This window comes from Sitophilus oryzae, unplaced genomic scaffold (genome assembly GCF_002938485.1).
Source record: "Sitophilus oryzae breed Bouriz unplaced genomic scaffold, Soryzae_2.0 scaffold_296_pilon_pilon, whole genome shotgun sequence".
Taxonomy (NCBI): Eukaryota; Metazoa; Arthropoda; class Insecta; order Coleoptera; family Curculionidae; genus Sitophilus; species Sitophilus oryzae.
In genome coordinates this window covers 163,477-188,138 of record NW_022146858.1, presented here as the reverse complement: position 1 = coordinate 188,138, position 24,662 = coordinate 163,477, and the positions used below count along the sequence as shown (strand labels likewise).

The window sequence follows — 24,662 nt, the reverse complement described above, 5'->3', positions numbered from 1 at the left end:
AACAACCTATTCTTAGACGTACTGAATATACATATAAAATTTCATCAAAATCGGTCAAGCCGTTTCGGAGATGGTAACAAAAAACTTAAAAAAGCAACCCCTATTAAAAAATAGGGGATGATGGTAGAACGGTGAAAATTTAGGGTTGTTTGTATTTTTTAATGCCAAATAAAAAAAATTAAAATATTTTTTCTTCAAAAAATAAAAAAAATGGGGGTGGGCTACCCTTATCACTTAAGGGTATAAAAAATAGATAACAAACTATTTTCAGACCTACTCAATATACATAAAACGTCATCAAAATCGGCTAAGCCGTTTCGGAGATGGTAACAAGAATACAACCCCTATTAGAAAATAGGGGATGATGGTAGAACGGTGAAAATTTAATTAAATTTATAATTAATTTAAAATTATAATTTCTATTCAAGAAAGTACACACAAAACAAGACAACGCCGCGCGTCTATTCGTTCAATTCCGAGCAAAATAGCGAGGCCCCACGAAGTTGGGGCCTCGCTCGCTAAAGCGAGGCCCCATCGACAGGTCAGATTTTGATGCGAGACGAGACTTCTAGGGTATTAAGATATTCTTTGGTCTAAGTGACAAATGTGTCATTGTCACTTAGAATTCTGCAGGAAATTTTCGCCGGATAATTTTCGATTTTAGCGGGCAATTTTTGGCGAAAATTACCCGCTTCATATGGAATTTTTTGTACCTGAGTAAAATATTCGTACATAATATTACACTTTTTAGTAGGCATAATTGATAGTTTTTTAAACTGTGCTTCAATGGAGCTCCAAACCCATCTAAACGTACATCTAGAAAGGCTCGCAGATTTCCGTGCAAATGATAGTAAGTCGCCAGGCTGGTTATGAATAGGTTGTGGTACCGGTTTCGGTCTATAGTTGGTACGATTCGGTCTGTTTATCTAAATAGTATGACCATCGTGTGGCCACCGCAAAGAAGGCATTGGCAGCCAGATTTTCGGCGGTAAAGTGTAGGTTTCGTGTATTTGTGGAAAACTGATGCTACCCATTAAATTACGGAAGTTACCTATGCCTTCTGCAAAGTCTGAAAGATATTACAGACCAGGAATATTTTAAAAAATTCCTTTTCTCTAAAGTGCAAGAAGCATTTCATGTAACAATTGGGAAAACAATGTTTTTAAGGTTATTCGACCCTGCTGAATTCGAATCTGCCTGTTACCAAAGCTAAATTTGGACCAGAAGTCCAGAATCCAAGATAGCGACCAAAAACTATTTTTCCGTATATCTCCATTGTCCGTTGACTTAAAATAGTATTTTAAAAGTATGCTTAGGGTTTATTTTTTATGCGGAACAGCTTCCAAAGCTTAGAATTTACTCATCTTAAGTTTGCAGAGCATAGGTTTAAAAATGGCGCCCAAAATGGCCGCCAAAACTGGGTAGGTTCTTAGTTTAGAAGTATTTTTGATTTAAAATGTAAAATATGGATATTTTTTAGTGGTTGGGTGTGCTCTCTCAAGAATTCTTTTTATTTAATTCGGAAGTAAAAAATCGTTACAAGTAACGCCATCTATCTGGCGCAAACCAAACTAACGCCATAGCTGCGCTGTGTCACAAGCAATTGGCTAAGTTTGTACTGGGGTTTACACAAAAGTTGTAAAATGGGGACCTTTTTACACCACCTTACCTCGAAGTAGTCACTTTTAGTATTTTTATTTCTAGTATAATACCGTTTTCGCAGGAAATGGCGTCAGCGATGTGCTCTTTAGCTGACACAGCTGAAACGTACAATCACCTCCTATGCATAATTTGCTAGAAGAGAAGAGCTCGAAAGAGAAATTATCAAACCTGACGGATCATGGCAAAGAGACCCTTCTGAAGTATGCTGGCTAGCGGAAAGAACTTCATGATCCTGATTTTGCTGCCACTATTTTGAGGATCGAACAAATTTTGACAGTGAATAGTGAAGAGAAATTTAAGTACCACCGCGAATGCTACTCAAACTTTGCCAATCCTTGCAGATTGGAAAGGCTGCGGAACAAATCGGCACCCCCGTTTGATGCAGGATGTGATGAGACCGAACTCACCAAACCGTCGCCGTCGTCGTCGTCATCGCGATACGCCACCAGGGCTCAGACTAACCGTGTGGACATTAACAAGTGTATTTTCTGCCAAAGCGAGAGAAACGAGACACTAAGGCAGGTGATGTCAAATCCAATGAATGAGACTATAAGGCAGCTTGCTAATTATGACCATGAATTGTTTGATCGTATCAATTGTATGCCGTACCTGATAGCATCAGAGGTAAAAGACCATAGCCTGTGTATAGTGTGGGCTATAGAGAGGATTCAGAAAAAAGTGCAGTTGCAGATAAAGGAGTGTGGTAACAGTAGTAATTTACCTATAATCCAAATTTGCAAAGAGCTTAAAGTTTCAGCCTCACTGGGTCATGTTTTCAAACTCTTAGTTGTCTGGCGTAGATACGTTCACTTGGCGACAATGATCAACATTGACATACCGAAGTCATTTGAATCCCGCTTGTAAAGTTTTAAAGAGAAATTGCAAGACATAATTAAAGACTCGTTCCTCTTCTTCCAGCCCTTACACAAGGATATCACAGAAAGACAAACTCTTCTTATTCCCCGGAAGTTTTCGTAGTTGCAGATGTTGCTTTAGAAGATATCAGTGGCGTGCGGAGAAATTTATACAAGGGGAAGCGATTCGATAAATTTAATAAAAAAAACGAAAAATATTTTTAACAGATCACATATAAACAACAACCTAGATTCATATTACTTGCGATGAATTATTAATTAAAAAGCTTGATCTCAACGTATAGGGAAGCACCGGGGCCGTTTCTCCGGCTTCCATGAACCGCACACGCTTGGAAGACATCGACGACGACGTGATGGCAAGTGATCAGGCAAGTGATCAATAATGACTTTCGAACTCTTGTTCACGCTGCACTGCTGCTTAGAGGGGAGCTGCAGTATTTGCCGGGTCACTCAGGACTTCATATTTCTCAAGAAGAGGCTGTTGAAATAATACCGGAAAATCTTCAGTTGTTCCTGAGCGTACTGATAGGTGGAGACGAAGTTCTTGATGACGCCTTCGACGACCAAGACGAAAATTCCAGCAGTGAAGAAGAAGGCGACGAGAACTTACAGTCTGTGCAATTACGTCAGTCAGCCAAAAACGTTGAGCTATCTATAGGCCAAGACATAGTCTATGCTGTAAGTGGAGGTAAAAAGCTGACACCAAAACATATCGGACTGGCTTAATCTGTGCATCAGCAAACACGATCTCGTAAACTTGTAACTGACAACAATGTGCATAGGAAAAAGAACGGGTTGAATTGCACCAAGTTGTGTCACCACACTAAACAATGTTTGAACCTTGCATAAGCTAAACATAATAATGTTACGGATTCCGTGGGTCCACTAATTTAAACTCACGATAAAATACTTAACGAATTTATTTTCTCACTTTATACACAATTACTAACTTATAACACACAACAAACTAACTATTTATAAGATTCCTTCACCAAATTGTCCGATTTTCAATTTCCACGCGGTATATTCAAATTTCAAAAACTGTCTCAGTTGTCGATGGCTCCGGCTTATATACTCTATTGACTGCTTCTCGAAATTTCCCCAATTCCTCGGAAAGCGTACTTCTTCATACCAGACAATTCTATTGTCTGATTCCCTTACTTCTCGACTTGACTAAAAGATGGCGCCTGAAAAAGTCTTTTAATTTCTGGCGGATACGTTGCGGTTGTGCAGGCAACCAGTAATACATTTTTAATTTCTGGCGGATGCGCCATTTTTCTTGACATTGCCCCCTTCTCAAATTTGATCGTCCCGATCAAGGTTTCCTGTCTGATATCTCTTCAATCGATCCAGATGAACTACTTTCATCTTACTTCTAGGGCTGCGTTGAATCCGGTACACAACATCATTTATCCTCTTGATGACTGTATAAGGACCTTCCCATGCTGGAGTTAACTTTGGGGACCTCCCTTTCTTGCGCTGTGGGTTATATAACCATACCATATCGTCCTGTTGAAATCCCGTAGAATTAGCTCTGAGGTCGTAACGAGCTTTCATCCGGTCACTGGCTAGCGTAATCTTACTTCTCACGGCCTTATGAATTCCCAATAACCTTTCCTTCAGTTCATCCGCGTAGTCCTCTACGTTCGTGGTGCTGTCGTCTGGTGATCCGAACACCAAGTCACAAGGCAACCGTAATTCTCGACCAAATAAAATCTTCGATGGTGAAAGTCCGGTGGTGTTGTGAACTGCACTTCTATATGCCATTAGGAATAGTGGTATATGCTGATCCCAATCTCTTTGATGTTCATCCACCATTTTCGAGAGATGTTCTTCAATGGTCTTATTGAATCTCTCGACCATCCCATCAGACTGCGGATGTAAAGCTGTTGTCCTAGTCTTGTGAATACCAAGCAGATCACACATCTTCTGGAACAGTCTTGACTCGAAGTTCCTTCCTTGGTCAGTGTGAAGCTCTAAAGGAATTCCAAATCTACTGAAGACATTATTGACTAATACTTCAGCTACAGTCGATGCTTCTTGGTTTGGAATGGCAAAAACTTCTGGCCATTTACTGAAATAATCCATCGCCACTAAAACGTACTTGTTGCCCTTGTGCGTTTCAGGGAATGGGCCTGCAATGTCAACAGCGATTCTTTCGAATGGCAGTCCAACGTTATATTGTTTCATTTTTCCCCTAGATCGAGTGCTTGGTCCTTGGCTGGCTGCACAAATTTTACATTGTCGACACCATTTCTTGACATCTTCGCAATAATCCACCCAGTAAAAGCGATCTCTCAGCTTGCTCAAGGTCTTGTTTACCCCAAGATGGGCTCCAGTTTTACCACCGTGAATTTCTTCCAATACCTGGGTAACTTTCTTCCTTGGTACCAGTAACTGAGTTGTTACTGTGCTGCCATCCGCACTTTCCCATGTGCGCTTTAACAATCCATTCTCAATAACCAGTGAATTCCACTGAGCCCAGAGAGCTTTGAAAACGAGCCCTCTGTCCGCAATATCCTGCCACGGTGGTCTCTCGCCGTTACCTTCCTTGAGCCGTAGTATTGCTCCGATGTCTGGATCTTCCATTTGATCTTTCCTCAATTGTGTCGTCGTCCACTGTTCATCGGTTCCAAGTTTAAACTCCTTATCATGACAGTGCCTTCACGTTGTTCCGTTTTACAGCAGTGCTTACAATCGGTTTGACAGGGTCTTCTGGATAAACCGTCTGCGTTACCATGCATTTTTCCAGCACGATGTTGGATGGTAAAGTGATACTGTTGGAGCTTCTCGAGCCATCGTGCTATTTGACCTTCAGGTTGTTTCATCTCCATAAGCCACTTGAGAGCCGCATGATCTGTCCTAATTAAAAATTCTTGGCCGTACAGATATTTATGAAAATGATCAACTGCCTTCACAATTGCTAGCAGCTCCTTCCGGGTAACGCAGTAATTCCTTTCTGGTTTGGATAGAACTCGACTGTAATATTCTATCACTCGTTCTTCGCCATCTTGCACTTGTGATAGCACTGCACCTATGCCGATATTGCTGGCGTCGGTATCCAGGATATACCTCCCTTGTTGTTGCGGGTAGGCTAGAATAGGACTTGAACATAAAGCCGCCTTAAGTCTTCCAAAGGCTACATCACAATCGGTGTTCCATTCGTAGCCGACTTCATCACCTGTAAGTCTATGTAAGGGTGCAGCTATATTGGCAAATCCCTTGACAAATCTTCTGTAATAGGTGCATAAACCCAGAAAACTTCTAAGTTCATGTTTGTCGCGAGGTTTAGGCCAATCCTTGATCGCAGCGATTTTCTTCTGGTCGGTGTAAATTCCGTCTGCCGAGACTACATGACCCAAGAATTCCACTTGTCGCTGGAATAAGCTACACTTCTTCGGGTTCAAGTACAGGTGAGCATTCCGTATGCGGCCAAAGACTTCTTCTAAATTTCGCAAATGCTCCTCAAAAGTTCTTCCCATAACCAATACATCGTCGAGGTAAACCAAGCACGTTTTCCAAGTTAATCCTCTTAACACCACCTCCATGAGACGTTCGAAAGTGGCTGGAGCATTGCATAATCCAAACGGCATGACCTTGAATTGGTATAGTCCGTTTCCTGTAGAAAAAGCCGTCTTTTCTTTATCGTCCTCGTCCAGACCAACTTGCCAGTATCCACTCTTTAAGTCGAGAGTGGAGAACCAGCACGAACCTGCCAGAGTTGTTAATGTATCATCTATACGTGGCAGTGGGTAGCTATCTTTCTTAGTGACGTCATTGAGCTTCCTATAGTCCACGCAGAATCGTGTACTACCATCTTTCTTCGTCAACAAAACAACGGGAGATGACCATGGACTTGATGATTCTTCGATTACTCCCTCTTCTAACATCTTATCTACCATTGTCTCCATTTCTTGTTGTTTGGAAAGGGGAACTCTTCTAGGACGTTGTCGAATCGGCTGAGCATGACCAGTATTAATCCGGTGCTTCACAAAATCCGTTCTTCCACTGTTGTTCTTTCTCAAAATACTGCCATGCTTTAGCAGGAACTCCTTAGCCTTCTGTTTCTCCTCAGATGTTAGGTGATCCCATGGCTGCTCTAGATGTTTTAGTGTTTCTTGGGATGCCTTTTGTGTAACAGCTGACGACACTTCATCACATCGGGTAACACTTCTTACAGGTTCGCAGATGGCTATCTTGTCACCTTTTTGGATCTTGACACAATTCGGGAAAACATTCGCAATTCTGATCGGTACATTCTTGTCGGTGTTCACCAATGATTTTCCTACTAAGTACCTATCTTGTTTCTTGTCGCTACTTTGTACCAGTCCAACACAGCACCCAGCGATTTTCTCCACTTTACCGAATACGATCTTCTCGGTATTACCAGGTATCACCACAGTTTCCGCTGATCTTACATCCATTCTTCCTGGTCCCTCGTCTGGAGATAACATAAACTCTTCATTTCCGATATTCAGGATATTTCTCTGGTGATCGAACGAAAATCCATGTTGACGAATCACATCCATGCCCAAGATGAAGTCATCTTCAATATCTGCCACTAAAACGCTATGCTGGAACTTCAAATTTCCTAACTTCAGTTCGACGATAGCCTCTCCCCGTACAACGGCCATTTCCCCCGTAACTGTACGTAAACACACTCTTCTTCTCAGAGGCATCAGCTTCAATCCTTGCACTGAGTTAGCCCGCACCAACGATACCATAGCGCCAGTGTCCACTGTCATTCGGATTCCCTTTCCATTGACTTTCCCGTCGATCACCAAACTGTCAGCGGTTCTTCCTAGACTTCTAATGGAAAAAATCCTGGGGGCTCTGTTCTCCCCAGTCAATACTCGCCCCTTAGTATTGACTGATTTTAGTTTTCCTGGTGCCTACGTTCTCTGGATGGTGAACGGGATCGCATTTGAACGCGGCAATCCCGTTTATGTGGCCATTCCTGCCACATCTAAAGCACCTTATGTCCTGTGATCTTCTATAGCTCTCTGTCTGGGTGTTGTTGCTACTCTTGTTCACTAGTAACTCACATAGTTTACTAAACATCTCCTCCAAACGTATGTGAGAACTTCCGGGCTGTTCCTCAACCGTTACCGATCTTATTTTCGGTCTAGGGATGGCGCTAAATGCAGCTTCGATTTCCAGCGCCCTGACCAGTGCTTCGCTGCTGGTAGAAAATCGGGATATTTGCAGCGCCCTCTGTAATTCGTTGTCCCTCAGTCCGCTGATAAAGCACTGAGCAGCGAGTTCCTCCCTAAATCCTTCCGGTGCTTCTGGATATGCCAGGTGTACCAGCCGACGTAAGTCTGCTTCAAATTCCTGCAGACTCTCTCCGGACCTCTGCAGGCGTGTCTTGATCTGTGCCTGGTAAAGTTGGCGTCGATGTTGGTCGCCATATCTTCTGTCCAGTGCAGCGACCAAAGTTTGATATTCCTGCTGTTGGGCTGCAGGAATAGTTTGCAGGAGTTCCAGGGCAGGGCCACGCAGCGCGATGACAAGTGCCGCTGCTTTCTCCTGGTCAGTCCATCCATTGGCAGCAGCCGCTGCTTCAAACTGGCGGTGGTACATCGTCCAGGTGGTTTGTCCATCGTAGGTCGGGGCCTTGAGGTTCGCAGTTCCATGAACGCCAGGTGTTCTTACTTGTGCCTTGGTCTTCTGTAGGTCCATCTCCAATCTTTCTATCTTCTGCTGAAGGCGTTCCTCAAGATCTTCTACGGTTTCTTGAAGTTGATTTTCCTGCCGTTTTTCCAGGTCTTCAAAATTCTTCTGTAGTCGAAATTCCTGATTTTCCAAAGTTTTCTTAAGACGGTCCTGATCTTCTTGTCTTTCTTTCTGGCGGCGCGTTTCTATATCTTCTAAAATTTCCTCCATTCATTCTTCTGACGATTTCTAAATTGCCTAAAATTTTCTCAAGCCGGTCCTGTTCTTCTTCTTTGTCTTGTTGTCGTTGAATTTTCAAATCTTGGAAAATTTTTTCAAGCCGGTCCTGTTCTTCCTGTTTATCTTGTTGTTGTTGGAATTTCAAATCTCCGAAAATTTTCTCAAGCCGGTCCTGTTCTTCTTGTTTTTCTTTCTTTTGACGCGCTTCTAAACCTTCTAAGATTTTTTTCTTGATTTTCCATAAGTATTTTCAAAAGGTGGCATTGTTCCTCTTCTTTCTCTCTTTCTAATCGGGCTCGCTCTTCTTCTCGTTCTTTACGTAGCCTTTCTTGTACTTCTGCCTTCTCTCTTCTCATATTTTCCATAAAATCGCCCAATAATTTGCTTACTTCCTCCATTTTCTTCGCTTGCTCCCTTGTACCAACCATAAAAATACTCTAATTCGGTCTAAAAATCTTCCAATCCACTTAATTTCTTTTTAAAATCCTCTTGAATCGCACTTCCGACACCAATTGTTACGGATTCCGTGGGTCCACTAATTTAAACTCACGATAAAATACTTAACGAATTTATTTTCTCACTTTATACACAATTACTAACTTATAACACACAACAAACTAACTATTTATAAGATTCCTTCACCAAATTGTCCGATTTTCAATTTCCACGCGGTATATTCAAATTTCAAAAACTGTCTCAGTTGTCGATGGCTCCGGCTTATATACTCTATTGACTGCTTCTCGAAATTTCCCCAATTCTCGGAAAGCGTACTTCTTCATACCAGACAATTCTATTGTCTGATTCCCTTACTTCTCGACTTGACTAAAAGATGGCGCCTGAAAAAGTCTTTTAATTTCTGGCGGATACGTTGCGGTTGTGCAGGCAACCAGTAATACATTTTTAATTTCTGGCGGATGCGCCATTTTTCTTGACAATAATATGTTACTGTTTTTTATTTTTTTGTCATTTTTTTTTAATATTAAACAATATTTGATCTCTAAAATATTCGTTTTCTCAATTTCGTCGCCTAAAGCTTGATTTTCATGCATCCGTTGTCCGATGATGCGATATTAATTTTATTGGTTGAATTGAAAGACTTTGATTGGTTAGAAACGGTTAACCAATCGAAGTCTTTAAAATCAACCAATAAAATTAATATCGTACCATCATCGTATCGTCGGATAACGGATGCACGAAAATCAATGAACTTATGCTTTCCAAACTTCAGGTGAGTAAATTCTAAGAATTGCAATGTGTTTGGTATTCGAAAAAAAAACAAGAGACGTTTAAATCACTATTTTTAGTTATCGGACAATGGAGATGTACAAAAATATAGTGTTTGGCCGCCATCTTGGATTCTGGACTTCCGGTCAAAGCGAAATTTGCTTTGGCAACAGGCAGATTTGTATTCAGCGAGGTCTAATTACCCTAATAACGTTGTTTTCCCAATTGTTACATGAAATGCTTCCTGCAATGTAGTTTTTTGAAAATATTCCTGCTCTATTAAACCAATCTCTCTGTTTTCAAGATCTTGCTTTATCTATTTATAGAGCATTATAGAACCTACATATCGAAGTTTTTCAAAAAAAAATATCACTGTCATGAAATTCTAGAAAAATATACCTTATTATTCTGAAAATATTCTTTGCTACAGCTAGTAAATTGCCATATATTTATAATTAAAAATGATAGTAAATAATAAGTATACAGTACATTGTAGGTACAACATTCTTCTATTGGAATCCAAGACTATATGTTTGTATTTCCTTTTTATTCTTGGAATTAGACTGTCTATGAACTATTTCTATTAGCACTCAAAGGTTAAAGTTGGTGGATATTTCTGTCTGGATAAGACGCATGCTGATACTTTGAAAATGTCAGTAGCTTAAAAGCTGGCAATTAAAATTATTTCTATTGCCTATTTCAATATTCCTTTTGCGTTAAAGTGAATTAGATATAATACGGGGAAACTATAGTTTATAAATTATATGCAAATCTAGCTGAAACTTTTATATAAAATGATTTAGCGAATTTTGCTTTATTATAAAAGTGGCAAAGTATTGACATGATGGGGATATCGCGTTTTTATTTGAACTGAGAAAGGTGTAATGTTTACAGTTTCAAGCATGTGGCTGTTTCCAATTGTGGGAAATTTTAAAGAGTAAGTAGATTTTTTTGTAGATGTAATGGATGTGGATGTATTGTAAATCGACTTGAGAAAGCGAAAATAATGTTAAGTTAATAAAAATATAATAAAATATGATTATTAATGATGATTTGAAGATGTGCTCTTGTCTTAAATATAGACTTTTTTTGATAATCTCTATCGTATTTTAAAAAAAGTCCATGGGTATTTGTCAGAAAAATCTACAAAATAAAATAGTCATTTTTTGTAAACACTGATGCGTTAATCCAACGAAGACCAGCTTGTCAGCAGTGATTCGCTAATAAACAAATTTGTGTCTAACGGACCAAAAATGCTTAAATAATGCTGGTCTCCTTTGGATTAACGCAGCAGTGTTTACAAAAAATAACTATGTTATTTTGTAACTTATTGGTGGCGATATACCTATTGGACTTTTTTGAAGAGATGAACCCGCCACAGAGAATCATATTTTAATTAATCTAACATACTGATATTGTGTTTATACGTATATGTTTTTATTTGCAGATTACAGCTTATTTCTAATGCAATATTTAAATATTGAATTGATATTAAATTATTTACTAAAGTTTTTTTTCGGATTTAATTTGACGTAGGTTGGCCAATGTGATAACTAGATAATAAAATAATTATCTATAACAACTACGAGTATTCTAGATAAAACTATTAGTATTTTAGATCCACATTTACATGTTCTTTCTTGTTCCATCGCAATGATATCAAAATTTATTGACGAAACATGCTCAGGTATTATACGATAAACTAATAAAGAAGATTTGGTTTGGTTTAAATTAATTCCACGCTGTGTTCGTCATAATGTGGATCAACCTGCTCTTACTACCGGTTTCGGGGCCCTACCCCATCATCAGGTGAGCTTGGGTCGTTTCCACAAAATGACGAGCACAGTGCAGAGTATGTAAATACGACTTGTCGTAAAGTAGCGGTAAGACAAGTCGTATTTACATACTCTGCGCTGTGCTCGTCATTTTTTGGAAACGACCCAAGCTCACCTGATGATGGGGTAGGGCCCCGAAACCGGTACTTAGAGCAGGTTGATCCACATTACAGTGGCGGCTCGTCAGGCGCAGTAGGTGAAGGAGCACTTCACCGAAAAAATACTCAAATTAAAGAAAAAACTTTACTGCTTAAAATATTAATTTAGTTTAATATATTTACATGTATTTAAATAAAATGGTAATTTTTTATAAGTTATTTTCTGGGCGTACCTCTGCATAATAGGTCCACCACACCGTTAATTCCGGCTGAAAAAGTAGCATTATAGGCCCGCACGCGCCTACAAGCCAGAAGTGCAAGTGAAAATGTTTGCATTCCTGAGCCAAGCGACTGCACGGTTTCCATGGTAACGTGAAATCAGCCTAGCGGCAGATTCGGTAAATCCCCCCGCCCCGAAATTTATTATCGGTGACTGATGTGAATGAGTTTTTGGGCAGTTCTCTTCGTTTTCCTTCTTCCTTCAACTTAGTTGTTCAGGAAATGCGTAGCGGTGGATGGCGTGGCGCATAATTTATGCATTTATGCTAATATTCGACTACATCCGCGAGTAATTAACCGTGTAAAGACTGTAAAGTTGTTGATGATTATTTATTGTTGTTTGTTAATGGTTTTTGTTTATTTAACTTGTTAATTTTTGCTGTTTGTTTTGTTGTTGTGTTTTAAAACTGTTTTGTGTGTGTGTGTGTATGTGTAAAAAATGAACCCAATTAATGACTTGGTGTGCAATTTATTGGAAACTCCCTTCAGACGGTGGACAAGAGGGATGTTTTATCTCAAGGGCGACCAACTGAAACTTTAACCATAAATTGCAAAAAAGAAAAAGTGGTAAATCTTATAATATTAAATTTAAGTCTTCCTGGTTTTCTGATTTTAATTGGCTATGTATTAGTTGTTGGTCTGGTTGTGTTTACTATTTTCTAATAAACATGGCATTTGGAATAAAGAAAGGTTCACTGATTTCGTAAATATAACAGGATTTTTGCATAAACACGGGGATTCTGCAGAACATTTAAAATGTCAGTTAATGCTAAGAAATTTAAAAAAAATCAAAATATAATAGCCGATGCTTTAGAAAAAAACGCTAGACTCTATAAGCTTAATTTTAATGAAATGTTCGTTTAAATAGACTTTAATGTGTGTGAATATAATTAGTTAATTAAACGACGATATTACTGATAAGTTTGCATTAATAAAGAACAGAAAAATTGAGCTGATTTACAAAAATTAGTAAGGTTAGTAATATAAAATAAGTCAAATTTATTTTGGTTAATATATTGCTTAGTAAACATTAATTTAATAATAATTAATGTAATAATTGAATAATATTTGAATGGCTTCTGGGTTGTAACCAACATTTTTTTCAATATCGAAATTTCAGTGAAAAAACCGAGGAAAAAACGTTATACCTATGAAAATTACAAAATTATTTCACTGAAATCTCTATTTTGAAAAATATGTCGGTTACAACGTTTTTCGGGAAAGCCATTCAATAATTACAGTGTTCGCCATAAAGTTGGATTCATATGGACGGTTTTTTTGGTATTAGAGTTAAAAAAATCTTTTTGTGGCAATCAATTCTGCTTTAAAAACAACTTAAAATGCACCAAGTCAAAGTTGAAACATAATTTTGTTAGTCACCTTTTTTAAAATAATAATAATTTAACCAATTTTTAAAAATTTCTTTTAAATATGTTGTATTTGCTGTTAGCTGTCAATTTTGACTTGCTACATTTTAAGTTGTTTTCAAAGCAGAAGTATTTGGCACAAAAAGATTTTTTAACACTCTAATATAAAAAAAAAACGTCCATATGGATGCAACTTTATGGTGGACACTGTATATAATGTTTATTATAGTTAATTTAAATTTAATTATATTTTCACTGGAATGCAAAATAATGTGTTTATCGAAAATTGGTTTTATCTCTTTTTACTTAATATGTTTTAGCCCAAACTAAAACGAAAATATTAGGTTATATTAAGGTATTAGTGTATAAATAATAACAAAAAAAATGTTGACAAAATGGTGAATGCAAAAAAATTTTTCAATTAATATTTTAAAAAATGTTGACAAAATGGTGAATGCATCTAAAAAAATTTTTAATTTATGAAAATAAATTCTTCACCTGATTTTATACCCACGAGCTGCCACTGCCACATTATGACGAACACAGCCTGGAATTAATTTCTATATTAGCAGTTCAAGGCAAGAAACTCTTATATAATTTTATTATATACCTAAAAACTGCAAGAAATTTATTTTCCATTATAAAGAAGATTATAATCGAAAGACATAAACGGCGTCAAAGAGGGTTGGGGAATGACAATCGATGATAATTTTGACGCGGTCAATTTCTAGACGTCATTTATTAAAAATTGATCTAAAAATTATTATCAAAACTTAACATATACATACATACATACATACATACAAAACTTAACACTAATTATAAAAATATTAAAACATGTTAGAACGTTTCCAGACTCACAAATTTATTTTCAAAAAAAAAGTTTTCTCAAATTTTAAACTACACCAATTTTTGCTCAATATAAAAATAAATTACAACTTTCTTAGGACCAACTAACAGTAAACGCCATTAAGAAACCAAGAGTACGAGCCAAGTAAATGACCATCTCGGGTTTGGTCTCGCCAAAATTATCATTTTTTTCGTTACGCCGTTTTTTTTCGATCATATGGTATTTGTGTTTGCTGATATTTAAAATTACATATGTATTTTCCAAAAATAATTGAGTTTCTTTAGTTTCAAGTATATGAATACATATCCATTTAATGGATCTAAATAAATAAATAAGTATGGTTTACCTTTCTTGACTTCACCATCCACATTCAATTCGTTTATACCGTCAACTACAATAACAGGCGGCTCTTGATTCTTTAAATAACTATTTTCGATTGCATTGTCGGTAAACGATTCTAATTCCATATGATCGTCGACCTTTTGTTCCTCAATTTGTTGATCGTTTTCAAAACATACGATCTCGATCACTTCCTGGGTTTCATTATCAATAAACGTTTGACTGCCTGAAAGCATTTCAAAGTGAATAAAATATATGAAACAGAAAAAAATAACACAGTTTTTTTCATCATAATAAAAATATTTAATAGCCTGTTCACACGATACAGCTTTTAGCCTAACAGTTTTTATCGAATTTGTGATTTTAAAATGTGTATCCATATAAGCGATACCAAATAAACTTTTAGTTAAGTCATCGAGGGCGCGATTATTAAATATATATATATATATATATATATATATATATATATATATATATATATATATATATATATATATATATATATATATATATATATATATATATATATATATATATATATATATATATATATATATATATATATATATATATATATATATATATATATATATATATATTCGCGCAGGCGCGGCGCCGGGCTTACTGACTAGAATTTTAATTTCTCGTTGCCGATTCAGGTGGTAGCTCTGCTGTAAAAAATGTTGAGTTTCCACATTTATTTATTTATTTTCTGACATTTTGATTTGTTTTGACACTTTAGTTTTATATTACTAGTTTTTGATTTACGTGTATTGTGTTGTGATACTTCAAGCTTAATTTTCTTACTAGCAGACCTGGCAGTCGAAAATTGTTCTTTTTAGAATCGCTTTTAGTGCAAAGTGTAACCCAGTCCAAACCAAACCAAACCTAGATTATAACTTCTTATCCCGGTATTTCAAAACGGGATCCTGATCCCGAAAATTCCTACAAGTCGACATCATGTAATACCATTTGCGCCTGTGTAAATCCGACATACCCTAGCCGTTTTAGGAAACTTCCAAGGCATATTGCCACCTTTTGCAAATTAAGTTGGCTGACGATGTATGTTTATACACATAGTTTTCTTTCTTAAGGTTGATTCTCACTACACCTTCCATATCAGCTACCTTCCGTTTCCCTTCCGATTACATAAAATATTATATCATGTAAATGAATAGGACAATGCACACTATCCGTTCCGTTTCCCTTCCGTTCCATATCCTTTCCTTCCATACATTTTTTTGGCGGACGGACTGAAGCGTATTGGAAACAGCGTTGTCAAGTTCTTACATTTGTACCGGCTCTGTTAACATTTTGCTGATATTTATTTACTCTTTCACCTCTTAATTAAATCTATTACCTTTTTCAAAAGATACAAATTTTTAAAATAAAACTTTCGTAATGATATAAATTGTACAATAAAAAGTATGGAACTGATACGGAACGGAAGCATTAAGGACAATACACACTATCCGTACCGTTTCCCTTCCGTTCCATATCCTTTCCTTCCATATATTTTTTGGTTTGAAGCGTATCGGAAACAGAAGCTTTTTTTGTATAAGCTAAATATTAGGCCACAGTTTAAAGAATATAAATATATCAGTTGACCCACTCTTCGCCCGTATCAAAATTCCTCCCGCCGCTTTCCGCCTATTTTGTAGACTTGGGTCAGTCTACATCCGTTGCTCGACGTGTACCCAGCGTTCCAAGTTTATTTTAGTTTTGTTTTCGGTCCGACGCATAGGGTGAACCAAAGATAGTGTTTTAGTTGTTTTGTTCGAATTATGAATAAAATGTCTACTTGAAATATTTGTGTAGTGGATGGTTGTGAAAGTAGAATGACAGACAATACCTATATCGTTTTTTAGGTGCCCAGAAGAGGAAGGAAGCTATGTGTTTATGTAGTATAGGATATTAAGTATATAATAATTAAAGTATTAGACATATTAAGTATATTATAATTATGGAAACCTAACTATGAATAAATTGTTATAAAAATATACATATAAATTGAGAAAAGATTTTACTCGAAATATGCACAAAATATTTACTTTTAACAATTAGTTTATTATTTTAGTAGATATTTTAAAGTAGTAGTAGATACTTTACTATTATGTTTTGGATTTTGCAGTATTTACCGGTTTGCAAAGTGCATATTAAATTATTTTTTAAGATATTTGCATTTTTTTAAATAGCATGTTTTACTTTTTAAATGTTTGTATTTAACTTTAACTACTTACCTGGAAAATCCAAATTTTATCGTCAGGTAATAAAAATACGCGCATACAACTTGTTCTGCTATTGACAAGTTTTTTAAGGTTTTTACTAAATTTTATGTAACAGTAAATATAACAATTGACGAGCACATGGGAAAAACGATGAGTATCCAGAAATGATAAATTTCAGGAAACCGTTTTTTTTAATTCAAATTACGCATGGACTTTTATATCCGAGTCTATGTCGTTTTTCCCATTTTTAAATGCCTGTTTCTATGTTTGCCGATACGGATATCCCGTTTATTTAGGTACCTAAAGGTGTAGCCCCCCCCCTTTTTGGCACTTTCATTATTTTTCCCGTGTGCTCTTCAATTAGTAGTAAATACTGTAATAAATTATATTTGCATATTTCTTAAGTTATAGCATGTTTTGCTTTTTAGCTGTTTGCATTTAACCTGAATTATCTACCTTTTTATCAAAAGGTAATAAAAAGTACTTGGATACAACTTGTCTTGCCATTGTCAATTTTTTTTCAGTTTTTACTAAATTTTATCGAACAGTGAAATTTATTACACAATTAACTACTAACAGTCATAATTACTGTTCATGATAATCATAAAATTTAGAAAAAAATCCAAAAAAATTGACAATGGCAACACAAGTTGTATGCAAAGGTACTTTTATTATCTTGCGATAAAATTTGGGCTTTCCGGGTAGATAGTAATTAAAGTAAAATGCAAACATCTATACAGCAAAACATGCTATATATAATTTGAAGAAATATGCAAATTATATATATATATATATATATATATATATATATATATATATATATATATATATATATATATATATATATATATATATATATATATATATATATATATATATATATATATATATATATATATATATATGCTATATATATATATATATATATATATATATATATATATATATATATATATATATATATATATATATATATATATATATATATATATATATATATATATATATATATATATTTATATTTATATATTTTACAAAACAAAAATAAGATTTCTTTTTGATCTATTTTCTTCGATTTCGCATAGATGGCATTAAAAACATTTATGTGGCGGCTGCGCATAATGCGCCATCTTTAAAATTTGTTTTGGCGGGAAAATTTACATCAGCTGTTGATTGTGTCGAATACCGGAATTTTTCTTACGATATCGTTAAGAACCCGTTTTCGTGACAAGTGAGGTGCTAAGTGTAAAATAAGGTATGTAATGACGTTTCACTAAGTATACACAGAGCAAATATCATTTTTCACATGTTTTTGCATGCTTAAAACGCATTTCACGAAAGAGTAAAGTTAGATTTGGGGGGTGTCCAATAACTAAACTTGATAACCAATTTTTTTTCAGTTATTAGACACCTGTCCAATTACTACTTTTCCTAAAATCATTAGGTCTTACATTACCTAAAAATGCCCGTTTTCTGCTAAATCTTATAACACAAGAAACGTTGGCATATAAGTACCCCAAAGCAGTTATTGGACGCCTGTCCAATAACTAAATAAAGATTATGTCCAATAACTAACACGCTTGTTTTGTAGGTTAACATAATGCCTAAAAGATCTGTATATGATTCCGATCTTGTTGAGCCTGCAGTGCAGGATGTAAAAACTGGCAAACTCTCACTAAGGGCAGCTGCAAAAAAATATGGCGTGCCAAAATCTACCATTGAATTTAAAATGAAAAACCCGGGACACAAAGATACATGTGGGCCGCCTCCGATACTTACAGCAAAAGAGGAATATGTGCTGGTCGAGTAAGAAGCTCATGTAAGGGCTTTCTTGATTTTTATAAAATTTGATTATTTCCTTAGATGGATAGTGGAACTTGCCAAACGTGGGTTTCCACGTAAAAAGGAAGATATCCTTAATAGCGTCCAAAAATTATATACAAATGGGACAAATTAAACGGTCCAGCAGCAGGGCCTGAAGGCATCGCTTGAACATTTTTCGTCCGATATACCCCGGGTCTGACGGCCTATCTTAAACGTACCGGGTCTGACTCAGTCGATTTAATAAATATAATATATAATATATATAATAAAAATATATATATATATATATATATATATATATATATATATATATATATATATATATATATATATATATATATATATATATATATTTATTAAATCGACTGAGTCAGACCGGTACGTTAAGTAGGCCGTCAGACCCGGGGTATATCGGACGAAAAATGTTCGAGCGATGCCTTCAGGCCCTGATGCTGGACCGTTTAATTTGTCCCATTTATATAAAAAATAGAGGTTTATTCGTTTTCGCCAGACCCACGACGTTGCCGCTTTTAATTCTCAAATATTTATATTAGAATTAGACGAACGGACCTTTTGAAACGGCAATTGATGACAGTGCAGAAGTAAAGACGGTGAATTTCTGCTATAATGAATATTATTGTACTTATTGTTAGTATTAGATATATTCTGTCTTATAAATGCATCTGTACGAAAGCGTTTTTATCTGAAATTTCTTTAAAAATTAAATTTCTTTGTAATAAGCATAATCAAGTTACAATGCATTATCAATTTCGTTTAGTAGATTTTGTAAGTGTTTACTAAGTGATGATGGAACCCCGTTTATTATCTTTATACTTTAAAAGAAAAAAAAGTTTAGCTACTTCTACAACGAAATCATAGCATCGAAATAAATTTTTAGATATTCGTACAATTTTTTGACACGACGATCGATTCCGACATTGACGTTTGTCATTTCAAAGGTAATTTGACGCCGTTTTTTGGAATCATATATATGCCATGTGTATACTTATCTAATAAGTAAAGTGTATTCATTTAGAATATTAAGAGATTCAGACGAAAAAAATCAAAATAGGTAGTAAGTATTCTTTAAGATTGTTTCTACAAGTTTTATTTAAAAATTGTAACAGATATAGGGCCCCTCTCGGACCGCTTGGACGAGTCCATTATAAAAAAGATCGAGGGACAGTAGGTAGAAAAAACATATGATTTGATTTGTCACGGAAACGTAAAGTTTCATAAAAGTGTTTTGTTGAAATTCTTCGAGTTTTATCATAAAGTTTATGGTTCGACACCCAACAAAATAATTGTAACGAATCCCCGTCACAAAATATAAATAATTTAAAGTCTAATCTCGCGAGTTGAGTTTGGATGAAACTGTAAACAAAATGTTTAAAGGTGTAATGTAATCATTTATATTTAAATAAAATTCATATAGCAGTAAAGCAGTAAAAAAAAGTGTAAGTTTAAAAGCATGAACTTTTGGGAATTCCCTATTTGTATAGTCTGGGAACCACCTACTTTTCTGGGAAACATACTTTCAAGTTCAATTTATTAGAATTGTGATTAAAAGAAAGCACTATTCTCATTCATATTGCGATTAATGAATATTAATATTAATAATATTATACTACCATATATTTTACTCAAATTAAGTTTTCGAATACATAGTAAGTAAACATAGATAGAAGATAGAACATATTATAGAGATGCAACCATAGAACGTGTTTGTCATATTTATATGGTGTTGGTAGATAGCATCCAACCGAAAACTGAATATACAACGTATTACCACAGTATTACTATTTTAGATCTTAGTGAACGTAGTAATGTAATAAAATTAATTATTGTACTGATTAACTACCATATCGAAAAAAAAACGGCGTCAGCGGTGGCATAAAATGAATATTGCTGTCATTTTATACCGGGTGCGTCTCAAAAGTGGCTCACCGCTATAACTTTTTAATTTTTTTTTAGATAAAAAAACGAGATTTGGTATGTAAGTATATAACATAAATTAGGAATTATTGACGTATTCAATTGTTTTTGGTCACTTCCTGTTTCACCAGAAATGACTACAACTTTTGATTTTTAAATGACACCCCCGGTATGTTTTTGCATTATTTGATAAAAAATGAAACTCTGAATCGAATGACATCATATGTCAACTTTTGACATTCTCGCTTTAAAAAAATTGTATTTTAAATTTCAATCTAGAGTGCCATGGCTGTGTTAAAAACACTAATTTTTAATCAAGGAGCCTTGGAAAAATAGATTTGATAATCTAATGATTTTTGTGTCTTGTCCGGGCCCGTTCTTATAAGATGCCCAAATCGTATTTTTAATCATATCTCAATTTTTCCAAACGGAACAAGGGAGGCTCGTTAGCATATTTGGAAAAAGCATTTTTTACGAATAATTTGGTACCACACACATGGTATTTTGAGTCAAATTGTCATTATGAAGCGCATGTTACAATTTCAAATAAACCATATGCAAAAATGTAAAAAAATTGACATATTATGATATGTCATTCTATTGAGGGTGCATCTACACTATCCTAAAAACGGCGTATCGGCGTAACGGCGTAACGACCTTGAATAGATTTCCAGTAATTCTATTGGCGGATGCATCTCAAAAGTGGTCCACCGCTATATCTTTTTTATTTATTTTTTTTGGATAAAAAAACGAGATTTGGTATGTTAGTATATGACATAAATTGGAATTGATTGACGTATTCAATTGTTTTTGGTCACTTCCATTTTCACCGGGAATGACTACAACTTTTGATTATTAAATGACACCCCCGGTATGTTTTTACATTATTCGATAGAAAATGACACTCTGAATAGAATAATATATCATATGTCAACTTTTGACATTTTCGCTTAAAAAATAGTATTTTAAATTTCTATCTATTATAGAGTGCCATGGATGTGTTAAAAACACTAATTTTTAATCAAGGAAACTTGGAAAAATAGATTTGATAGTCTAATGATTTTCGTGTCTTGTCCGGGCCCGTTATAAGATATCAAAATCGAATTTTTAATCATATCTCAATTTTTTCAAACGGAACAAAGGTGGCTCGTTAGCATATTTGGAAAAAGCATTTTTCTCCGAATAATTTGATACCACAATTTGGTACTCGAGTCAAATTGTCATTATGAATCGCATGTTACAAATAAATCATATGTGAAAATGTCAAAAATTGACATATTTATGATATGCCATTCTATTCAGTGTGATTTTCTATCGAATAATGTAAAAACATACCGGGGGTGCCATTTAAAAATCAAGTTGTAGTCATTTCCGGTGAAACAGGAAGTGACCAAAAACAATTGAATACGTCAATCAATCTTAATTTATGTTATATACTAACATACCAAAACTCGTTTTTTATCTGACAAAATAAAAAAAGTTGTAGGGGTGAGCCACTTTTGAGACGCACCCGGTATACGACGATCGATTTAAATGAAAATAATGTTTAAATACAACGAAGTCATAGTATGGAAATAAATTTCTAGGTACTCGTACATTTTTTTGACACGACGATCGATTTAGACGAAAAAATTTTAGGTACCTACTTCTACAGCGAAATCACAGCATCGAAATAATTTTGTAGTTACTCCTGCAATTCTTTGACACGACGCGCGACGCGACGATCGCTGATCGATTTAGATGAAAAAAAAATTAGGTACTTCTACAACGAAATCATAGCATCGAAATAAATTTTAGGTACTCGTACAATTTTTAACCCGCCGATCCAAATAATTTTGTTTCTAATATTTATTAGCCGAACGACCGGTTTCGACAATAAAATTTAGTTACTTCTACAAATCCGGTGATGACAGCAATTCAAAAAAAAGATTAAAGATTAGACCGTAAATTATTGATATTTTTAAATGAAACTAGTAGGAATAATTTTAAAAGAATACTTATTTTCATTTTTTTCATCTGAATTTCTTAATATTCTAATTAGAGTATGAGCATTTTGTTTTCTACCAAATATAACACGGCTATATCTTCGTTTCCCTTTAATAGTTTGCTTTACCGTGTTGCCGGTTCTTGGGTCTGAATACATCGATTCAACGTAAATCGGCTTATACACTTATACTAATGTCGAAGGTGGCGCCGCCCGTGACAATACCGGTGTACCCCCAATCGTATATAAAAAACATAAAACCATTTTTCAGGCCCAGCTGAAATTTGGTCAGGGAAGTGGGGAAACCGTTATAGACAATAACCACTGAAATCGTACTCAGACCCGACCCCGGGCCTGAAATGTCGAAATCGGGTCTGAGCCCAATGAAGCAACGTAGTTTTTGGGCTCGTATAAAGCGGTTTAATAAATCTATATCTATATATATATATATATATATATATATATATATATATATATATATATATATATATATATATATATATATATATATATATATATATATATATATATATATATATATATATATATATATATATATATATATATATATATATATATATATATATATATATATATATATATATATATATATATATATATATATATATATATATAAATTAACTTATTATATTTATTTAGTATACATTTTTCATATGGTGTTTCCATAATAATTATTAATAATAATTACCCCTATTGACAATTCCATATTCCAAAGAATTAGGATAGAATAATATATCTAATATTTTAATATTAATGTATTCACCATAATATTTTTATTTTTCTACTTGCTATATTAAAATTCCTTAGTATTTTTAGTTGATCCCTCGTTTACGGTCAGCGTTCTGACTGATAAAATAGCACTTCCGCTGCACCCGGTAAACGTACAAATTTTTTGTCACCTCGAAGGGTCACGGGCCGCCTTTGAAGTCAAAATAACAATAGAATTCCTTAGGTGGGCCAACTGCTATGTATTCTTTAAACTGTGATTAGGCTCTCTACGGATACAACTGACTACCGAAAGCTGTTGCTAGGATATCCTATTAATTTTAATTGTGTTTTTTAGACATTATGAATGATCGTAAACTAAAAGGTATAAAGCTTCACTCAAAATCTCGCAATTAGTGGTTTCAATTACACTTTATACTTTTTAGTTTACGATCATTCACAATATCTAGAAAACACAATTAAAAATAATAGAATTAGTGTCATAAATCGATGTATTAAAACTGAGCGTCATAACTCGAGCCCTGTTAACTAGGGGGTTGAAACTTGGAACGTTCTCTTCGAGCCCCAGAAAGCACTGCAGCAAACAAATTTTCGAAGTAAAGAGATATACTTCAGATCTGTGAGCAGATTCTGGTAAAACGCCATTACACACATGGTGTAGAAGGACCAGATTCCATTGGAATAGTACTAGCTTTGAATTGTTTAGTAAACTGGTGCTGGACTTTGGTGACATATCACACTCGGATATAAACATCTATATCAAAAGGTTATACCCGGTGGTGCAGCATTGTCGTTGGAGTCATAAGAAATCCCATTCTGGTTCGAATGAGGTAAAAACCTAACGTTTAGAAAATACAATTTGACATTCACAAAATTATAGGATGACAACTTAAAGTATGTTGGTATTTGCCTGGTTTTGCATTGTTGCCTGTTCAGTTTTAATTTAAAAATAGGTGCACTTTTTCTTAAATTATTTTACATCGGCTTCTCTAAAATTGTTCAAATTTGGTATGTGTTGGTTTGGGTAACAACTTCTCTGTAAAATTAACAGGGGAGCCAATACCTGGACATTTCAAAATTTTCATACGATTTCTTATGCTTCCAACGACGATGCACCACCCGGTATATCCCCGAAAAAAAATAATTCTGCATTACTGAGCAGCAATGTTCGCTGTAGATCGGCTCCACTCTAAGAATCTGTTTTGTCAAATACAAATAGGTACTTTAAATTGATATGTTTTAAAATTGCAGTAAAAAACAAATTAATACCTGCCACGCCTTGATCTGTATTTTCCATACAGATATTAACAACTTGATGAGCTGTATTTATATTTTGCTGTCCATTTGCTACATGACTATTTTCATCTGAAGCCATCGCTTGCACGTCTATGTAAGGTTTTTCTGCCAGTCCAATTATTCTTTGCACCTCCGCTAAATCATCAGATATAGATCTTGATACCGGTTGATACTGTTGATGGTTCCTGTTAAAGGCTGCTCTACCTCTAACACTACATAAAGAG

General features: G+C 34.9%; 2 protein-coding genes and 1 long non-coding RNA gene across 4 annotated transcripts in view; 2 read left to right on the top strand and 1 right to left on the bottom strand.

The window, feature by feature from the left end:
* The window catches only part of LOC115884511, a 101,775-nt gene that overhangs the window by 7,134 nt on the left and 69,979 nt on the right, over positions 1-24,662 (bottom strand). For both annotated transcript variants that reach the window (XM_030903114.1, XM_030903113.1), the window contains exons 3-4: positions 24,412-24,650; positions 14,432-14,650 (exon numbers count right to left, since the gene is read on the bottom strand). In XM_030903114.1, the coding sequence (XP_030758974.1) occupies positions 14,432-14,650; positions 24,412-24,650 (458 nt within the window). The remainder of the gene's footprint in view (positions 1-14,431; positions 14,651-24,411; positions 24,651-24,662) is intronic.
* The window catches only part of LOC115884509 (protein FAM184A), a 117,853-nt gene continuing 103,595 nt past the window's right edge, over positions 10,405-24,662 (top strand). The window contains exon 1 of the mRNA XM_030903112.1: positions 10,405-10,593. Within this exon, the coding sequence (XP_030758972.1) occupies positions 10,541-10,593 (53 nt within the window). The 5' untranslated portion in view covers positions 10,405-10,540. The remainder of the gene's footprint in view (positions 10,594-24,662) is intronic.
* LOC115884512 lies at positions 17,752-18,587 on the top strand. The gene is made up of 3 exons (XR_004050570.1): positions 17,752-17,907; positions 18,244-18,458; positions 18,516-18,587. It is a non-coding gene; the product is annotated as an uncharacterized LOC115884512 (long non-coding RNA).